The sequence below is a fragment of the Vidua macroura genome, chromosome 25 (assembly GCF_024509145.1).
Source record: "Vidua macroura isolate BioBank_ID:100142 chromosome 25, ASM2450914v1, whole genome shotgun sequence".
Taxonomy (NCBI): domain Eukaryota; kingdom Metazoa; phylum Chordata; class Aves; order Passeriformes; family Viduidae; genus Vidua; species Vidua macroura.
Window position 1 is genome coordinate 1745281 of NC_071595.1, and position 19394 is coordinate 1764674.

Sequence of the window (19394 nt, forward strand, 5' to 3'; positions counted from 1 at the left end):
TTAAGGCAGCTGCGGGATGCGCAGGTTGAGGGTGTCCACAGGGGTTTGGGGACATCCAGGGTGGTCTGGGGACATTCGCAGGGGTTTGGGGACATCCATGGGGTCTGGGGACATTCACCGGGATCTGGGGACATCCATGGGGTCTGGGGTCATCCTCCACGTCCCAAAAGCCTTTTCCCAAACACGTGGGAACGCAACTCAAACAGTCCAGCTCAGGGACTGGGACATTTTTCCAAGCCCACAGAGGGCTGTGGGCGGTCACAGGACTCTGGGGACATCCAGGGAGGTCTGGGGACATCCGTGGGGGTCAGGGGACATCCTCTCCATCCCAAAAGCCTTTTCCCAAACACACAGGAACACAACCCCCTCAAGCCCTGAGATGGGATCCCTATTCCCACCCTCGTGGGGATCTGAGGGAACCTTCCCATCCCAAGAACCGCTTCCCACAGACACAGCCCGGATGGGATCCCCTTTCCCCGCCCACCCACGGAGCCGTGCCTCAGTTTCCCCATGCCAGAGAGGCGAGGTGGCTCTTGGAGTGCCGGGGATGGGACGGAGCCCCAGGGACAGGGACAGGGGACAGAAGGGGCCGTGCCAGAGCGGGCACCTACTGAGAGATGCAAGTATCTGTACTCGTGGGAGACGCAGCGGGCGAAGCTGGGCACGCCCCAGTAGGCGACCCCATGGGGGCTCAGCAGGCACCGGCGGCTGGCAGTCCCTGTGAGGGAGATTTGGGGTTGGGGCTGGCGCTGCAATCCCTTCCTGGCACCCCGATGCCACCCACAGCCCCCTGCGCAGCTCCAGGGCCAGGGGATTTAGGGGTGCTTGACCCCAGTGTCACCCACCACCCCCTGCCCTGCTCCGGGTGGCTTGTCCCCAATGCCACCACCTGTCCCAGGGCTTTGGGGTGCTCAAGCCCCATGCCACCCACCACCCCCTGCCCTCCTCCAGCCCTGGGGACATCTGGGGTCACCTGTGGCGTTGGGGGGACATTTGTTGTAGATGATCTCCCCGGCAGCCGTCTTCTTCCAGGTCATCAGCATCACGTACTCGTCCTTGCACATCTCGTGGTAGGCTGGGGGGGGGAAAGGGGGCTCAGCACTGCCCAGATGTGGGGTGAGGGGCGCTGGGGGCTGTGGGGTACCCCATACCTGGGCACTTCTTCTCGTTGCAGGTCTTCACCTCCTCGCCGGTGCCCTCGCAGGGGTAGCCCTGCATGCCCGTGCCCTCGCACATGCGGAAGCGCCGCTGCCAGCCGGTGTCGCAGGTCTTGGAGCAGAGGCTCCAGTGGTTCCAAGGACCCCACTTGCTGTCTGCTGTGGGGATGGGGACACTGTGGGACACCCGGCTCTGCGCCCGGAGAGTGGCACCCGCGGGGGGACTGGGATGGGGCGCCATCGGCGCTGCCCCACGCGCTGTGAGCCGAAATCCCGCGGGGTGTGAAATGCGTGGATCAGTGATTTAAATCTCTTTTAGAGCAGACTGGCATCCTGCTGCAGATGCCCCTCCTGGTGCAGATGCCCCTCCTGGTGCAGATGCCCCTCATTCCCTGCCACCATCCATGGGCACCATGGCACAGCCACCACCTCCCTCTGTGCCTGCCACCGGTGCCACCACTTCTCCCACCAAACAAGGAGCGGCTCGAAGGACAGGCTGAGGACCCCGTGGTCCATCCTCTGCCCGGCGTCCCCGCTCCCAGAGCCGTCCCCAGCCCCGTGTGCACACCTGAGATCTGCCTCGTGCTTGTACGCCCAAAGCACGGCGGGACCCGCCGCCGCCTGGCACCGACGGGTCCCCGGCGCGACCCAGGACGAGGACAGTGCCAACCCCCGTCTCCTCTCGCCGAGACACTCCCGGTGGTCCCTGGCATCACCCTCAGGCTCCCCGCAGTGGAGGGGTCCGCCAGCACTCCGGGTGTCACCGGCGGTGACACCGGGGCGGCGCGGCGGCGCGGCTGTGCTGGGCGCCGTGCCCCGACGCGCGGCCGTCCCCCCGCTCCCCCCCCAGCGCGCGGGGCCTTACTGGGACAGGTGGGGTTGGAGCACTCCCGGGCGTCGGCGTGGGCCCCCCGGCACTCGGCCCAGCCGTGGGCCGAGACGCTGCACCTGCGCGTCCGCTGCTGGGTGCCGTTGGCGCAGGTGACGGAGCAGCGGCTCCAGGCGCCCCACTCCAGCCACTGCCCTTCCACTGCGGGGACAAGGAGAGCGGCGTCAGCTCCCACGGCACGGCGGCCGCTCGGCCGCGACGCCCCCGGCTCGCCGTGACCCGCGCCGGGCTCGCCGGGCAACGGGTCCAACCTACGGATGTGCCGGCTCGTCCTGTGCCTGGCGGTGCTGGGAGGGGGGATTGTCACTGGGGCTGGCCCCCGCGCCGGCTGAGACACGAGGGACACGCTCAGGGTGGGGAGCCTGGTGTTGCTCGCACCGGACTTAGCGTTTCTGGCACCCTTGGTATTGCTCCCAACCAAACCCGGCGCCTCTGGCATCGCTCCTGCCAAATCCAGAAGCTCTGGCATTGCTTTCCACCCAATTCAGCAGCCCTGGCATCGCTTCCAACCAAACCCAGAATCCCTGGCATCACTTCTGGCCAAATCCAGCATCCCTGGCATTGCTTTTTAACAAATCCAGCATCCCTGGCATTGCTTCCAACCAAATCCAGCATCCCTGGCATCACTCCTGCCAAATCCATCATCCCTGGCATCACTTCCAACCAAATCCATCGTTCCCTGCCAAGCTCAAGACTCCAGCAGCATCTCCACAGGACAGCCGTGGCCAAAGCTGTGTGCCGTGGGTGCCACATCCCTGTCAGAGCTGCTGCAGGAGCAGCTCCCGCGCTCCCTCCTGCTCCAGCTGCCCCATGTCACACGTGGGGCAACATCTAAGACATGGCATCCCTGCCCGTCACCGCAGAAACCCCACAGCCACCACCAGGGCCACTCCTGGCACGCAGGAGGAAGGGACAGCTGTGGCACTGCCAGCTGTGTGCAGACAGACCCTGCAGCCGGCCCTCTTTGTCACCTCCCCGTACCCCACAAAGTCCCCGTGCCACCCCAGTGCCAGGCACAGCAGAGGGGTAGGGAAGGAGCCCAGGCTGGACCCCTGCCCGTGCTGGGGTCGTGAGACCCCGGCACAGCCAGCAGCACCGAGTTTCCACTTGGATCTCCAGCGGGGATGGTGCACCCAGTGTCACAGCACCCCGTGGCGGTGCCACCCGTCCCTCGCGGCACCAGGAGCGCGGCCCTGGCGCTCCGCCGGCGCCGTCTCCTGGCATTCCCGGCGGGAAGAAGGAGCGTGGGGAGAGGGAGGTACTGACCCGGGCAGGTCGCGATATTGCAGGGCTTGGCCTGCAGCTCGGGGCCCTCGCAGGCCATCCCTCGGCGCCGCGAGGCCGCGCAGCGCCGCGTCCTGGTCCTGGCCCCTCGCCCGCAGGTCACCGAGCACAGGCTCCACGGGGACCACTCCTCCCACGCGCCGGGAACTGCAACACAGCACAGCCCAGGGGCTCCAGCCGCCCAGGGGCCCTGGCACCGAGGGGTCCTGGCTTGGCAGACCCCGCGCGCCCTGCCCGGGGCTCAGCCGGGCGCAGTTCCCAGCGCTGCCTGCCCCGTCGTCACCCCAGATCGCTGAGCTGGCAGCGCTGCTCCAGCCTCCCTTTTGTGGTGCTGGCACTGGCGGCGCATGTCCCCCCCCAAAGCCACACACGGGTCACCCCAGTCCCTGTCAGCACACCGAGCACCACCTGCCCCTCGCATCCACGGGAGCTCAGCGCTCCAGGAGAGGATCAGGGACCATCCTGAAGGATGTTCCTCCTTGAGCTCCGATGTCCTCGGGGTGCCAGGACAGGGCTGCACTCCCCAGGACGGAGGGGAGTGGACACTGCCTGTCCTGGGGGTGAAAACCCATTGAAACACCCCAGATTAGGACAGGGCAGTGTGGCTGCCACTGTGGCACCCTGAGGTCCCTCTCGTGTCCCACATGAGACGCACGGACACCACCACGGACAGCCAGGAGATCCTCAGCACCCTGCTGTCACCTGCCTCGAGGCACTGAGCAGCTCAGTCCCCTCCTGCCCCACGTCAGGGGGAACCCCTCGGAATGCCAGGCTCCGAATCCGCCAGGCTCCAGCACAAAACCTCGGGGACATCCAGGAGGAGCCCACAGCTCACCAGGAGAAAGGATGGAAAGGAGTTCCCCAGGCAAATCCCCGGCAGCAGCACCGCTGACAGGGCACAGGGTGCAGCGCACCCATTCCAGACACCTCCCCAGGAGGGACACCTCCGGAGGATGGAGGGATGCCAACAGCACCCAGAGCACCCCAGCGCAGGGTGGGCACCAAAACCGTGCCGAGCCACCCTTCTCATCCACCACAGCACCCCGAGGAGACCCCAGAGACGTCCCAGCAACGCATTCTCTCCGTCCCCACCCGCCTGCTCAGCCCTGCGGGGAGGCGGCAGCGCGGCGTCCCCGGTGTCCCCGGCGTCCCCGGTGTCCCCGGCGTCCCCGGTGTGCCCCGTACCTGGGCAGGTGGCGGTGTTGTTGCAGGTGCGGGTCTCCCGGAGCAGCCCGCTGCACAGCGTCCCGTAGGGAGAGGAGACGCAGGAGCGCGTCCGCACCTGGGAGCCCTGGCCGCACGTCAGGGAGCACACGCTCCACTGCGACCACTCCTCCGCCGCGGGGTCCCCTGCGGGAGACAGGGAGCCTGAGAGCCCGCGGGGGACAGGGGACGTGCCACCAGCGCAGCCCCGCGGAGGGGACATGGAGCTGGGTGGGTGGCAGCGGTGAGTGCAGGGGTGAGGGCGAGGTGGTGGCGCTGAGGGTGGCAGTGAGGTGAGGCCTCGGGTGGGGCTGGAGAAGGGATTGGGGCACGGGGGTGGCAGCTGGTGTGAGGGACAGGATCCATGCCAGGAGGGGCTGGCAGGGCTGGCAGGGTGGGCAGTGGGCAGCACAGACGGAACAGACAGGGTGAGCAGGGTGGGCAGGGTGGGCAGTGGGCAGTGGGGACAGGGTGAGCACGGCAGAGTGGTCAGTAGGGACAGAACAGACAGGGTGAGCAGGGTGGACAGCGCGGACAGCACGGGCAGGGTGGGCAGTGGGCAGCACGGACAGGGTGGGCAGTGGGCAGCACGGACAGGGTGGGCAGTCACGGGCAGGGTGGGCAGCATGAACAGGGTGGGTAGCACGGGCAGGGTGGGCAGTCACGGGCAGGGTGGGCAGCATGGACAGGGTGGGCAGTGGGCAGCACGGAGAGGGTGGGCAGTCACGGGCAGGGTGGGCAGTGTGGGCAGCACGGGCAGTGTGGGCAGCACGGAGAGGGTGGGCAGTCACGGGCAGGGTGGGCAGTGTGGGCAGCACGGGCAGTGTGGGCAGCACGGAGAGGGTGGGCAGTCACGGGCAGGGTGGGCAGTGTGGGCAGCACGGGCAGTGTGGGCAGCACGGAAAGGGTGGGCAGTCACGGGCAGGGTGGGCAGGCACGGGCAGTGTGGGCAGTGTGGGCAGCACGGACAGGGTGGGCAGCACGGACAGGGTGGGCAGCACGGGCAGGGTGGGCAGTGTGGGCAGCACGGGCAGTGTGGGCAGCACGGACAGGGTGGGCAGTCACGGGCAGGGTGGGCAGTGGGCAGTCTCGGGCAGGGTGGGCAGTCACGGGCAGGGTGGGCAGCACGGGCAGGGTGGGCAGCACGGACAGGGTGGGCAGTGGGCAGCATGGACAGGGTGGGCAGTGGGCAGTCACAGGCAGGGTGGGCAGCACGGACAGGGTGGGCAGTGTGGGCAGCATGGACAGGATGGGCAGTGGGCAGCACAGACAGGGTGGGCAGCACGGGCAGGGTGGGCAGCACGGACAGGGTGGGCAGTGGGCAGCACAGACAGGGTGGGCAGCATGGGCAGGGTGGGCAGGGTGGGCAGTCACGGGCAGTGTGGGCAGCATGGACAGGGTGGGCAGTCACGGACAGGGTGGGCAGCACGGACAGGGTGGGCAGCATGGACAGGGTGGGCAGTGTGGGCAGGGTGGGCAGCACGGGCAGGGTGGGCAGAGTGGGCAGTGTGGGCAGTGGGCAGTGGGCAGCACGGGCAGGGTGGGCAGTCACGGGCAGGGTGGGCAGCACGGACAGGGTGGGCAGTGGGCAGCACAGACAGGGTGGGCAGCACGGGCAGGGTGGGCAGCACGGACAGGGTGGGCAGTGGGCAGTCACGGGCAGGGTGGGCAGTGTGGGCAGCACGGACAGGGTGGGCAGCACGGACAGGGTGGGCAGCATGGGCAGGGTGGGCAGGCACGGGCAGTGTGGGCAGTGTGGGCAGCACGGGCAGGGTGGGCAGTGTGGGCAGTGTGGGCAGGGTGGGCAGTGTGGGCAGTGTGGGCAGGGTGGGCAGTGTGGGCAGTGGGCAGTGGGCAGTCACGGGCAGGGTGGGCAGTGTGGGCAGCATGGACAGGGTGGGCAGTCACGGACAGGGTGGGCAGTCACGGGCAGGGTGGGCAGTGTGGGCAGTGTGGGCAGTGGGCAGTGGGCAGTGGGCAGCACGGGCAGCACGGGCAGGGTGGGCAGTGTGGGCAGTGGGCAGTGGGCAGCACGGGCAGGGTGGGCAGGGTGGGCAGTGTGGGCAGTGGACAGTCACGGGCAGGGTGGGCAGCACGGGCAGGGTGGGCAGTGTGGGCAGGGTGGGCAGCACGGGCAGCCCTCCGCAGCTCCCTCCCCCCAGCCCGTCACACGCTGACATTTACAACAAGCGGCTCTTATTAAGGTTGATGATGTCTCTGAGACTCTTGGACAGCCCAGCAGCAGAGCCCATCCGTTTAAATTAAACTGGGATAGATGGGGGAGGGCTCCAAAGGGGACCGTGTGTCCTGGAGACAGGCAGAACGCGGGCTCCGTGTCACCCGCGGCGGTGACAACGTGCTGGTGTCACACGGGGTCCCCGAGACTGGACAGGGTCACCAGTGGGGTCACCCAGGAGCTCCCAGTGGGGCAGAAGCCCCGTGAGCGTGGCCGGGAATTCTGCAAGCCAGGCACATGGAGCAGAGCCGGGGCCCATCCATCTCCCGCTCGCCTCCGAGCCCTCCGACCATAAATCAGGGAGGCTGGGGAGGGGGGAGCAGCACGCTCCAATTACCCAGATGGATTTGCCAAATAAATACATTTGAACGAAACAATTAATAGATTTTTTTTTTTTTTTTTTTGCTTCTGCTTTACAACCCTCTCGGAGGAAAGTGCAGAGGAAAAAATATATAAATGGAGCAAATTAAGCCAGTCCGTGGGCAGAGAGCTAAAGAGAGTCGCTCCATCTCTGTCACCCCTGCCCAGCTGCACGAGCCCGGTGTCACCAGTGTCCCCCTGCCTGTTCCTGGTACCTGTCTGGGCCATGTAGACCCCGGGTTCATCCGCTGACCGTGGCCACTGGGTCTTCACCTTCTGGTTCTCCTCGACCGCATTGCCTAGGAGAGAGAAATGCCCAAATGAGAGTGGGCAGGGGACAGCGATGGGGACAGGGATGGGGACAGGGATGGGGACAGGGATGGGGACAGCCCAGCGCGGGACATTTCAGGGGGGTACAGGGATGCCTGTCCCCATGCTGACACCGCTGAGAGCAAGACCTGGTGGAGCATCACTGAGCACGCTCCCAGCGCCCCAAACGTGTCACAGCTGCCCCAAAATGTCCCAGGGCTGGCAGCTGGACCCCAGCCTGAGGTGCCACGTCCCTGGTGCGGGCAGGGTGCCCGTGTCCCCACCGTGCCAGGCGGAGGTGCTCTCCCGTCCCCACTTATCAGCTCGCTGCGGCGAGGTGGCACAAATTTATGGCTCGGCTCACCAAAAATAACAAGTGATCCATCAAGAGCACTTGGTGTGAAATTAACTGGCATGTGCGGGGCCCGGCGGGGGACGTGGCTGCAGGCGCAGGGGGACACCTCCCTCGGCGTCCCCCACACCCCCGGGCCACCTCCCTGTCCTCCAGAGGGACTCCTGTCCCCAAATCTGGGCCCTGGAGCTCCTGTGGATTCATCCCAGCTGCTCCTGCTGGATGTGCCATGGGGGACAGAGGGACAGCACCATCGATGCCACCCCAGGGATGTCACCCCCAATGATGCTGTCGTCACTTCACTGCCGTGACAGCCAGGAGAGCAGGCAGGGATGGCACAAGCAGCTGCCAGCCAAACACAGCGGTGTCCCCAAGGGATGGAGGGGAGGTGGCATGGGGACACCTGGCACTGCCAGGGTGCTTTGGGCACATGGTGGCTCCCACTGGGACACCCAGCCCCAGGCAGGGAGCACAGCCTGCTCTGGCACTGGCTGTGTGTCAAAAAGCCCCAAATTTACCGAGTTTTGCCTTAACTCAGGGTAACCCTTCAGGGCTCCCCGCTGGCACCCTCAGATCCTGTCCTTGGACGTCCCACTCCGGAATTCCCGCTGGCATGGGAGACACAGTGGGGCCTGGGGACACTGAGGCGATGCCCAGGGGGGGTCTGTGGGGCCACCGGGCTGAATTCCCCACAGGGCCACCCCCCTCTGGGAGCGCCACAGCAGAATTACACACGGCACGGCAGGAGCCTGGGGAAAACCATAAATCCCGAGGATATACGAGGGCGTTCTCCCTGGCTGTGTTCGACAGAGACACCAAATTCAATTTCCTTCGGAGAGCATTAAATCCTTGCCTGTCACTGCCGAGAGGCTGCAGCCAACCCTGACACCGCCCCCCACCCTGCCCGGGGGTCCCCCAGCACCCCAGCACAGCACAGCTGGCGGGGGCAAGGGTGGGAGGTGATTCTGGGGACATCAGGGGTGCTCTTTGGGGACCTCAAGGTGAATCCCAAGGCTGGTGGTGTCCTTGTCCCAGCAGCACCTCACTGGGGGTTGGTTTCTGAGCAGGGACGGGTTTGGGGTGCGGGGAAACCCAAAATTGGAACTGCTTGGCCTCCGCACAGCAGGGTCACCCAGAGGCCGTCTAAAAGAGAGGGGGGGTCACACCTTTGGGGGTCTTTAGAGGGGGCACACCGCCTGGAGCCTGGAGCAGCAGGGCTGCACGCACCCAAAGCCACCCCACAAAACCCCAAGCCGTCCACGCTTCCCGCCCACGTGCCTCGTCCCCGAATCCCCCCGGCAGAGCCTCCCCGCGGCGGGGATGACGCGGGCGTGGGGACCCCGGGGTCACCGCTCTGGGGAGGCTCTGGGCGGGCGCCAGCCCCACGTCGCTGCGGCGGAGGAGCCGCTGAGATCAGCGCTGGGCGCCCGCCAAGCCTCGGCTCACAGGCGCCATTCAGCCCCCCGGCCCTGTGTGCCACCATCCCCCTGAAAGGCGACCATTCTCCACCCCGGGGGGAGGCCAGGTGGGAGCCCGGGACCCCCCCTGGCTGCATGAAGGGCGCTCTGTGCTGCGGCCCCGCGGCTCAGCGCGGTGACACCCGGGGGGGGGACGGTGGCGGCGGCGTGGCACGAGGGGCGGCCGAGGCAGCGCGTCACCCCCGTGGCTCTGGCACCGCAGTAACACTGAACCTCCGGGCGCTCCAGCCTTTAATTGGATGTCAAATGGAATTTGGAGAGGGAGACGGAGTTTGTGCCGCGGCCGTCGCAGCTGGAGAGGCGGAATGTGGCACTGAGCCCTGCCAGCTCTGCAGGGACCCCCCTGGCCAGCACCCTGCGCCAGGCTCGGGGGAAATAACCCCGCTGAACCACCCCTGGGGGTGTGCTGGGTCCCCTGGAGGAGCATCCCGCTTCTGCATCCCATCCTGCATCCCGCTTCTCCATCCTATCGCAGATCTCAATTCTCCATCCCATCCTGCATCCCGCTTCTCCATCCCATCCTGGATCCCGCTTCTCCATCCCATCCTGGATCCCGTTTCTCCATCCCATCCTGCATCCCGCTTCTCCATTCCATCCTGGATCCCAATTCTCCATCATGGATCCCAATTCTCCATCCTGGATCCTGCTTCTCCATCCCATCCTGGATCCCAGTTCTCAATCCCATCCTGGATCCCAGTTCTCCATCCCATCCTGCATCCCAGTTCTCCATCCCATCCTGGATCCCAATTCTCCATCCCATCCTGCATCCCAATTCTCCATCTCATCCTGCATCCCAGTTCTCAATCCTATCCTGGATCCCAATTCTCCATCATGGATCCCAATTCTCCATCCCATCCTGCATCCCAGTTCTCCATCCCATCCTGCATCCCAGTTCTCCATCCCATCGTGGACCCCCCCTCCACGGGCAGCCCCAGCCACGGCAGGTGCCACCCCTCGGGCACGGGGTCAGCCAGGCTGACCTTGGGGCTGGCACCTGACCGTGGCACGGAGCCCTTAAATCACCCACGGGGAGTGGCATTTAAAGGGGGAAAAAATAAACAAAACAGGAAAAGAAAAAACCCCATAAAATGAAATCAGCTCAAGCAGCTCCCCTCGGGATGAGGCGATTTAGAGCCCTGCAGCTGTAACGGACCGGGGATTTAGTGGGGGCATCTGCCCTTAATGACATTTAGCTCCTGAAATAAACGCTAAAGCCCAATGAAATTATCTCTACACCCCCGGCCCGGCCCGGCCCGGCCCCGCCACCTAATCTGCCGGATAAAGACGCCGCGCAGCCCAGCTGGGGATTGCCCCTGCCCGCGCAGCACCCCGAGGCTGCTGAAGGGAAAACATCTGGCCAGATGTGTCCCCGTCTCCCACCTCGCCGGGCTTGGCACCGCAGCCACGGGCAGCACCGGGGCAAGGCGGCCCCGCCGCGGATCCCGGTGCCGGCTGCTCTATCCTCAGCCCTTCCTACAATCCCGGAACGAGCAAATGGCCTCATTCCGCCTGCTTAATAGCCCGGCCGCCGTGCCGTGACATCCTGCCTGGAATAACAAGCGCCCGGGCTGCAGCAGTCAAGGGTAATTTGCCACGGCAAAGGGTCATTTTACCTGCAAATTGTTTTCCACGTCTCCACCGGGGCACAGCGAGTTGGCTCCTGCTCCTGCCCCGTGCCAGGGAGGCGGCGAGCGAGGCCAGGGAGCCACGTGGGGTGTGCCAGAGCAGCCGTGGCACCAGCCCCGGCAGCGGTGGGGTCACCGCGGCGTTCCCAGGGATGGCTGGGCCGTGGCAAGGGCAGAGCAAGCTGCAGCTCCAGGGATTTGAACTCATACGGATTCCCTGCTCCATGCAGAGTGTCTCACTGGAAAGTTCCAGCCCTGGGGAGTGTGCTCAGGCAGGATTCACCCATCCCGTGCATGCCCTGCTCCATGCCCAGTGCTTAATTGGCACCATCCTGCCCTGGGAGTGGGCTCAGAGGAGATTCATCCACTCCGTGGATCCTCTGCTCCGTGCACAGCTCCCTCCTGCCCTGGGGAGTGTGCACAGACAGGATTCATCCATCCCATGGATTCCCTGCTCCATGCCCAGTGCCCAGCTGGCACCATCCTGCCCTGGGAGTGGGCTCAGAGGAGACTCATCCATCCCATGGATGCTCCATGCACAGCACCCAGCTGCACCCTGCAGCCCTGTGGAGTGTGCACGGGTAGGATTCACCCACGGCATGACTTCCCTGCTCTGTGCCCAGCATCCAGCTGGCACCAATCCTACCCCAGCGCTGTGCACGGGTGGGATCCATCCATTTCACCATTCCCTGCTCCGTGCCCCTGGATCCATCCATTTCACCATTCCTGCTCCGTGCCCAGCATCCAGCTGGCACCAATCCTACCCCAGCGCTGTGCACGGGTGGGATCCATCCATTTCACCATTCCCTGCTCCGTGCCCAGTGCCCCACTGGCACCCTCCAGCCCCTGGATCCATCCATTTCACCATTCCTGCTCCGTGCCCCTGGATCCATCCATTTCACCATTCCCTGCTCCGTGCCCAGTGCCCCACTGGCACCCTCCAGCCCCTGGACCCATCCATTTCACCATTCCTGCTCCGTGCCCCTGGATCCATCCATTTCACCATTCCTGCTCCGTGCCCAGTGTCCCACTGGCACCCTGCAGCCCCTGGATCCATCCATTTCACCATTCCTGCTCCGTACCCAGTGCCCTGCTGGCACCCTGCAGCCCCTGGACCCATCCATTTCACCATTCCCTGCTCCATGTCCAGTGTCCCACTGGCATCCTCCAGCCCCTGGATCCATCCATTTCACCATTCCCTGCTCAGTGCCCAGTGCCCCACTGGCATCCTCCATCCCCTGGACCCATCCATTTCACCATTCCTGCTCCGTGCCCAGTGCCCCACTGGCATCCTGCAGCCCCTGGATCCATCCATTTCACCATTCCTGCTCCGTGCCCAGTGCCCCACTGGCACCCTCCAGCCCCTGGACCCATCCATTTCACCATTCCCTGCTCCGTGCCCCTGGATCCATCCATTTCACCATTCCTGCTCCGTGCCCAGTGTCCCACTGGCACCCTGCAGCCCCTGGATCCATCCATTTCACCATTCCTGCTCCGTACCCAGTGCCCTGCTGGCACCCTGCAGCCCCTGGACCCATCCATTTCACCATTCCCTGCTCCATGTCCAGTGTCCCACTGGCATCCTCCAGCCCCTGGATCCATCCATTTCACCATTCCTGCTCCATGCCCAGTGCCCCACTGGCACCCTGCAGCCCCTGGATCCATCCATTTCACCATTCCCTGCTCCATGCCCAGTGCCCCACTGGCACCCTGCAGCCCCTGGATCCATCCATTTCACCATTCCCTGCTCCGTGTCCAGTGACCCACTGGCATCCTCCAGCCCCTGGACCCATCCATTTCACCATTCCCTGCTCCGTGCCCAGTGCCCTGCTGGCACTTCCCAGTCCCACAGAGCTCGCACAAGCCGGATCCATCCACTGCACAATTCCCACCACCCCCATTCCCCGTGGACCACGCGCAGGCAGAACCCACCCATTCCATGAGCACGAGCAGCACCCGGGGACCCCCAGCCCCGCACAGGGGGTCCATGCCCCGCTCCCCACTCACCGTGTGGCACCTCGGGCAGGTCGAGCTCGTTGGCATTCGCAGAATGCAGCTCGGTGGGGCAGCAGCCGGGGGCGGCGGGCGCCGGGGTGGGCGCGGGGGCCGGGGGCCGGGTGCCGTTGCGCCGGGGGGCCGGGGGGCTCTCGGCCTGGCAGCTGCAGCCGGCGTGGGTGAAGCCGCAGCGGCGGGCGCCGGGAGCCTGCAGGCACTCCTCGAGCCAGCGGCACAGCACGCTGCAGGTGAACTGGCTGGAGTTGTTGTTGTTGATGAGCAGCACCTCCACGAAGCGGAATTCCAGCGCTTGCGGCTCCAGCAGCCGCGGGGCCGCCTCGGGCTCGGCCGCCAGGCACAGCTGCACGAAGTTCTTGTCGAAGTGCAGGAAGGTGAAGGGTCCCGCGCCCTCGCACAGCTCCAGCTCGGCTTCCTCGTCCTCCTCCTCCTCCTGCTGCTGCTCCGGGCGCTGGCGGGCGGGCGCGGGGCTGGCCTCGCCCCGGGGGTCGCAGGTGTAGTTGGCCAGGTAGTGGTCGAGCGGCAGCACCATGGGCGAGAAGTGGGTGCAGACCTGCTCCTCCCGGTTGAAGCGGAGGTAGAGCGAGTACTTGGTGGGGTCGGGGTTCTCCAGGGTCCAGGAGCAGCCGGAGGAGATGGTGGGGAACAGGTCCTTGAGGGAGAAGGAGCCGTAGAGGACGCCGGAGGCCAGGGCGGAGCAGGCGCTGGGAGCCGGGTCGAAGCCCCGCGTGAGCCACAGGACAGACGATATCACAGCCAGTAAGAGGGGACCAGCAGCGGTCATCCTATGGCATTTGCCCTGCGGACAGACAGATGGACACACGGACAGAGGCTTACCCGGAGGCTCGGCCGCTGTGGAGCTGGGCTGGGGGTCAGCACCCTGCCCTGAGCCCGGCTGGTGTGGGAGCAGCATCCCAGTTACCCCATGTGCCCTCCCGGTTCGTGTCCCCACCTGGTCCCTGTCCCCACCTGCCACCTTGCGGGGTTACAGGGGACTCCTTGCTGTGCCAGTGAGTCCCCAAGTTGGGGACTCTGCAGCACAGAGCGAGGATGTCACCCCAAAAGCGCCAGAGCAGAGACCCAGCCCCACAGGTCCCCCCTTGCAGTGACCCCCCCCCCACCCTCAGCTCACACCCACCCCCCGAGCTCGCCAAGCACAGCCTGGGCATGGAGCCACCAAAAAACTCCAGGCAGGGCTCCAAAAGCCCTTGGAGCACATTCTGATGCCCTGGAGCATGGTGGGGACAGGCTGGCAGCTGGGGGTGACGTGCTGGGGGTGGGCGGTGACACCCCAGCAGCGTGGTGTCCCCACATCTGTCCTAAGAGCCGGGCACAGGGTGAGCAGTCACTGCTCAGCACAGATTTCTTGGATACCTCTCTGGGAATGCAGAGCATCACCATGAACGGCTTTTTAATACCTCATTAATAAAATAATGCATGCCGTGGCCTTATTAAGTGAGCCCGGAGCGCGGCTCTACAGAGGCAGAGGCAGCCGTGCACGTGTCAGCATCACTCAGCCTGTGCCCGGGGCAGCGGTGGCAAGGGGACAGCCCTGGGGACAGCAGGGGACATCCAGAAGGTGGCCACAGGGCCAGATGCCATGGCAGAGGTTGATTTTAAAATCGCTGAGGTCGCCGCTCGCCCCCGCCCAGCCGTGTGCTGGGGATGCCGAGCGCTTGGCACGGCACGGGGGATGCTCTTCCTCACCCTCAAACAGCAAATCCTGCCCCCAAACCACCCTCAAACAGCAAATCCTGCCCCCAAACCACCCTCAAACAGCAAATCCTGCCCCCAAACCACCCTCAAACAGCAAATCCTGCCCCCAAACCACCCTCAAACACAAAATCCTGCCCCCAAACCACCCTCAGACACCAAATCCTGCCCCCAAACCACCCTCAAACAGCAAATCCTGCCCCCAAACCACCCTCAAACACCAAATCCTGCCCCCAAACCACCCTCAAACACCAAATCCTGCCCCCAAACCACCCTCAAACACCAAATCCTGCCCCTGAACCACCTTCAAACAACAAATCCTGCCCCCAAACCACCCTCAAACACCAAATCCTGCCCCTGAACCACCTTCAAACAACAAATCCTGCCTCCAAACCACCCTCAAACAGCAAATCCTGCCCCCAAACCACCCTCAAACAGCAACTCCTGCCCCCAAACCACCCTCAAACAGCAAATCCTGCCCCCAAACCACCCTCAAACACCAAATCCTGCCCCCAAACCACCCTCAAACACCAAATCCTGCCCCCAAACCACCCTCAAACAGCAAATCCTGCCCCCAAACCACCCTCAAACACCAAATCCTGCCCCCAAACCACCCTCAAACACCAAATCCTGCCCCCAAACCACCCTCAAACAGCAAATCCTGCCTCCAAACCACCCTCAAACACCAAATCCTGCCCCCGAACCACCCTCAAACACCAAATCCTGCCCCCAAACCACCCTCAAACAGCAAATCCTGCCCCCAAACCACCCTCAAACACCAAATCCTGCCCCCAAACCACCCTCAAACAGCAAATCCTGCCCTCAAACAGCAAATCCTGCCCCCAAACCACCCTCAAACAGCAAATCCTGCCCCCAAACCACCCTCAAACACCAAATCCTGCCCCCAAACCACCCTCAAACAGCAAATCCTGCCCCCAAACCACCCTCAAACACCAAATCCTGCCCCCAAACCACCCTCAAACACCAAATCCTGCCCCCAAACCACCCTCAAACACCAAATCCTGCCTCTAAACCACCCTCAAACACCAAATCCTGCCCCCAAACCACCCTCAAACACCAAATCCTGCCCCCAAACCACCCTCAAACAGCAAATCCTGCCCTCAAACAGCAAATCCTGCCCCCAAACCACCCTCAAACAGCAAATCCTGCCCCCAAACCACCCTCAAACACCAAATCCTGCCCCCAAACCACCCTCAAACAGCAAATCCTGCCCCCAAACCACCCTCAAACAGCAAATCCTGCCCCCGAACCACCCCTAGCCAAGGTGCTGGTACTGGGGCATCCCCCGGCTCATCGGGAGGGACACGGAGCCTTGGCCGAGCCTGCGCTGGAGCCCCTCCGGGGACATTAGAGAGCTAAAAATATCCCGATTCTCATGCAACAGGCTGGCGCTGGCTCCTGCCGCCCCGGCAGCACGGGAGGGGGGCTCGGTGCTGGCATTCCCCCCTCCAGGGCACGGGGAGAGGGGCTGGGATGGAGCCAACGGGAGCAGACCGGATGTCCCCGATGCAAGCAGGGGGATCTGGGGTAAAAGAAAACCCCACTTTTCCGGAGGAAAACCCTCCGGTTCCTCTGGTCTCCAGCCAGAGCCCCCAGGAAATGCAACAGGAGAGGCCCAAAAGCACCGAATTCCAACTGCAGCCGGAGCGCGGAGCACCACGAGCATCCCCCACCGGTGCTACTGGAGCGGCCACCGAGGACCTGGGGTCCCCCGGAGAGTCGCAGCCCCCTCCGCTGCTCCGGGAGAGCCGGGAGTGGGGGGAGGGAGGAGGAGGAGGAAGAGGAGGAGGAGGAGGGAGAGGAGGAGGAGGTCAGGCAGGGACATGCTGCTGCTCTGCAGCGAGCTCCTGGGGCTCCCGCAGCCTGGCAGGGACACAAGATGGTGCTTGCTTCCCTCGCCCGGGAGCAGCGAGCAGGGACGCTCCGGCACCAGCATCCATCCGTCCGTCCATCCATCCATCCATCCATCCATCCATCCATCCATCCATCCGGCCCGCTGGAAGGCTCGGGGATGGACAGAGCCCACGCCTCACCTCTCCAGGCATGCATGATCCAGCTGCTCTGGGATATGGGGAGCTTCCTCCCAGCCCCAAAACCTCCGGGCTGCGGCTGCCCGGAGCCCTGCGCCGCGCGGAGCCACGGCCGGGGCTGATCCAGAGCTGCCGGAGCTCACCCGGCACCAGCCCCGCTCCCTGCAGCGCCCGAGCCGCCGCCGCCGCCGCTGCCGCTGCTGCTGCAGTGAAAATATTTCACTGAGCTGCGAGGGGGCCGAGGAGATTTTTAACATCTGGGCCACCGAGTCACCCGGCGGGGGCTACCGGGTGGAGGTCACCTCACCCCCAGCCGGCAGCGCGGCGGGGACCTCGCGCCCTGCAGCGTCACCGTCTGCGCTCTCCGGCTCGGGGGAGCCCAGCCTGACCGCGGTGCCGGGGCACGGCCGCGCTGGCATCACCCCCGCTGCCTCCAAAACCACCTCGGCTCCGGGCGGGATGAGCCGCCCGGCGGCCGTGAGCGCATCCCGGCAGCGCTGCTGGGTCCCTGGGGGCAGCTGGCGACCACCCGGCGGGGAGTGGCTGGTGCTCCCTGGGGACGGCGATGTCACCCCGGAGCACGGCGGGCACAGCCTGGCACGCTCGCCCGCTCCAGCCCCTTCCATCTGCCTTTGTTCCCGCCCGGGCGCAGGGAAGGGGGTGGGTTTAAAGCTTTAATTAAAGCTTTTAAAGAGCCATCACAGAGCTGGGAAGCGGCCGGGCGGGCGGAAGCGACAGCCCGGGCTCCCCGTTCTCTTAGCGCGGTCTCTCTGCCGCGCATCCCTGCTGGAATATCGCTCCGGGAAGAGGCGGATCCGACCGCGGCTCGGCTCTCCCCGGCCACGGCACGGCACTGCTCCCGACGCACAAACAGGTTGTTTCCCTGAGGATGTTTCGCCTGGATTTTGGCCGGATCCCCGTCCAGCTCCATCATCCCGGCACGGCAGGAGCCCAAATCGTGACCGTCTCCAGTCAGGAAAAGCCAGGGACAACCAAGCAGTCCCCAAAAAAGTGACAAATGGGCAGCGCTAAACCCCTCGGCATCAATAATCTGAGAAACGATTAATGGCAGAGCAAAGGAGATTTTTGACAGGCTGTAGAAAAGACAAAATCCATGGGGAAAAAAAAAGACCTGATCCAGGAAAATTCCTAACATGAGCATGGCTTAGGATAAAGGAATAAAAAGTAAGGAAGGGCTGGGGCACCCTGGGTGGCTGATCCAGCGTGGAACAGCCTCACTTCCCTGCCAAAAGGAGCAGGCTGGCCCCTGGCACGGCACAGCCGTGAGGCTCCATCCCGCGGGAAGCCATCCCTGCCCACCCGGAGGTGACAGCGACAAGGACAGCACCACAACGAGCAATTCCCACCCCCGCTCCGAGCCCCGGGATCTTCCCCGGCCGTTCAAAGGCATCCGGGGACTCCAAATCTGCTCCGAAGCACCTCCATGGGGACCCCCAGGGGTGTCCTGAGCCTTCCCAGCCCCTCCCTCAACAGACCAGCACCATTCCTGGGAAAAACTCCGCTGCGATCCCAACCTCCAGCCCGGAACCACGGATCCCTGCGCGGCGCACGCTTGCACACGCGTGTGCCCACGCGGCCGCCCAGCAGGGACAGCCATAGCCCAGCTGCTTCCACCCGCCCTGGCACAATTCCCTCAGTGTCCAGGACCACGTTTCCCCTCCCTTCCATGATTCCACGTCTCCCTTCTCCCTCTGGCTCCCCGGCGTGCTGCCACGGCCTCTCCCGGAGCCGGCAGGCTGGCAGCGGTGCCGAGCTGTAATTAATGGTGCCGCTTTGCCAATCCCTGGCGCGGCCTCGCGAGCACTGGCAAGCACAGGCCTCTTTATTTATTTTACTTAACTGCTGTTGGTAAAACTCCACTCCAAAAGCAAGGCCGGGAGACAGCACAGAGAGATCTCCGCCGGGATTAGGGATCTGCTCTGCCAGGGAACGGCGTGTGCTGCCTCCCCCCGGCCCTGCACAGCTGGGGGGTCCCTGGAGTCACAGCCCCCCCTCGGCTGCAGCAGCCACGGCGCTCCCACGGCCTCTTCCAAGGAGTTTCTTCCACATGCTTGGGATGTGAGTCCCTCTTTGCCATCAGCTCCATTCTGGAGGGCTGGGAGATCCGGGAAAGCTCCAAAGCGGGGTTCTGAGTCCCAGCGCTGGCGGCAGGATCTGTTCTCATTCCAAAAATGGGATTTTTTTTTTTTTACCCATCATCTCATCCAGACCCAGCCCCACCGCGAGCCTCCGAGGTGCTCCAGGGAGAGAAGGGGCCTGGCTCCATCCTGCTCTTGGAGGACATCAAGAAGGAACAGACAGGAGCAGCGCAGGGGGGACACGATGGCCCTCGTGAGCAGCGAGGAGCTGTAGAGCTTCTGACATTTGGCAACCGAGCCAGGTGGCCCCGAGCCAGCCCCGTCCCCATTAGAGGACGGGCCCGTGGTAGGAAATGAGTTTGCAGGGCCTCAGTCCAAATTCCCATGGAGAAGCCTTGAGGCACCACAGCAGCGCAGGGCTGGAGCGGGGCTGGAGCATCATCTTCCTCCAGGAAATGGGGAGTCCATCCTGCAGCCCCCATCCCATCTGAAAATCCCCACGGGATGTGGGGATTTGGCAGCAATGGGCACACCAAGCATTCCCATCTCGTCCCATAGCGGTGAGCAGGAGCTTGGTGCCAGGGCAGAGCTCTCCACCAGCGGGAAGAGCCCAGCACCCCCGGTG

General features: G+C 64.6%; 1 protein-coding gene across 8 annotated transcripts in view; it reads right to left on the minus strand.

Moving 5' to 3' along the window:
- Positions 1 to 19394, minus strand: part of ADGRB2 (adhesion G protein-coupled receptor B2) — a 33793-nt gene that overhangs the window by 12276 nt on the left and 2123 nt on the right. For 2 of the 8 annotated variants that reach the window (XM_053998973.1, XM_053998969.1), the window contains exons 1-8: positions 16674 to 16700; positions 12901 to 13705; positions 7345 to 7428; positions 4516 to 4680; positions 2023 to 2187; positions 1152 to 1316; positions 974 to 1075; positions 612 to 718 (exon numbers count right to left, since the gene is read on the minus strand). In XM_053998973.1, the coding sequence (XP_053854948.1) occupies positions 612 to 718; positions 974 to 1075; positions 1152 to 1316; positions 2023 to 2187; positions 4516 to 4680; positions 7345 to 7428; positions 12901 to 13705; positions 16674 to 16685 (1605 nt within the window). In that variant the 5' untranslated portion in view covers positions 16686 to 16700. Of the gene's footprint in view, positions 1 to 611; positions 719 to 973; positions 1076 to 1151; positions 1317 to 2022; positions 2188 to 3312; positions 3478 to 4515; positions 4681 to 7344; positions 7429 to 12900; positions 13810 to 16673; positions 16701 to 19394 lie in introns of those variants that run through there. The other 6 variants (XM_053998977.1, XM_053998971.1, XM_053998976.1 and 3 more) reach the window with 6 other exon arrangements.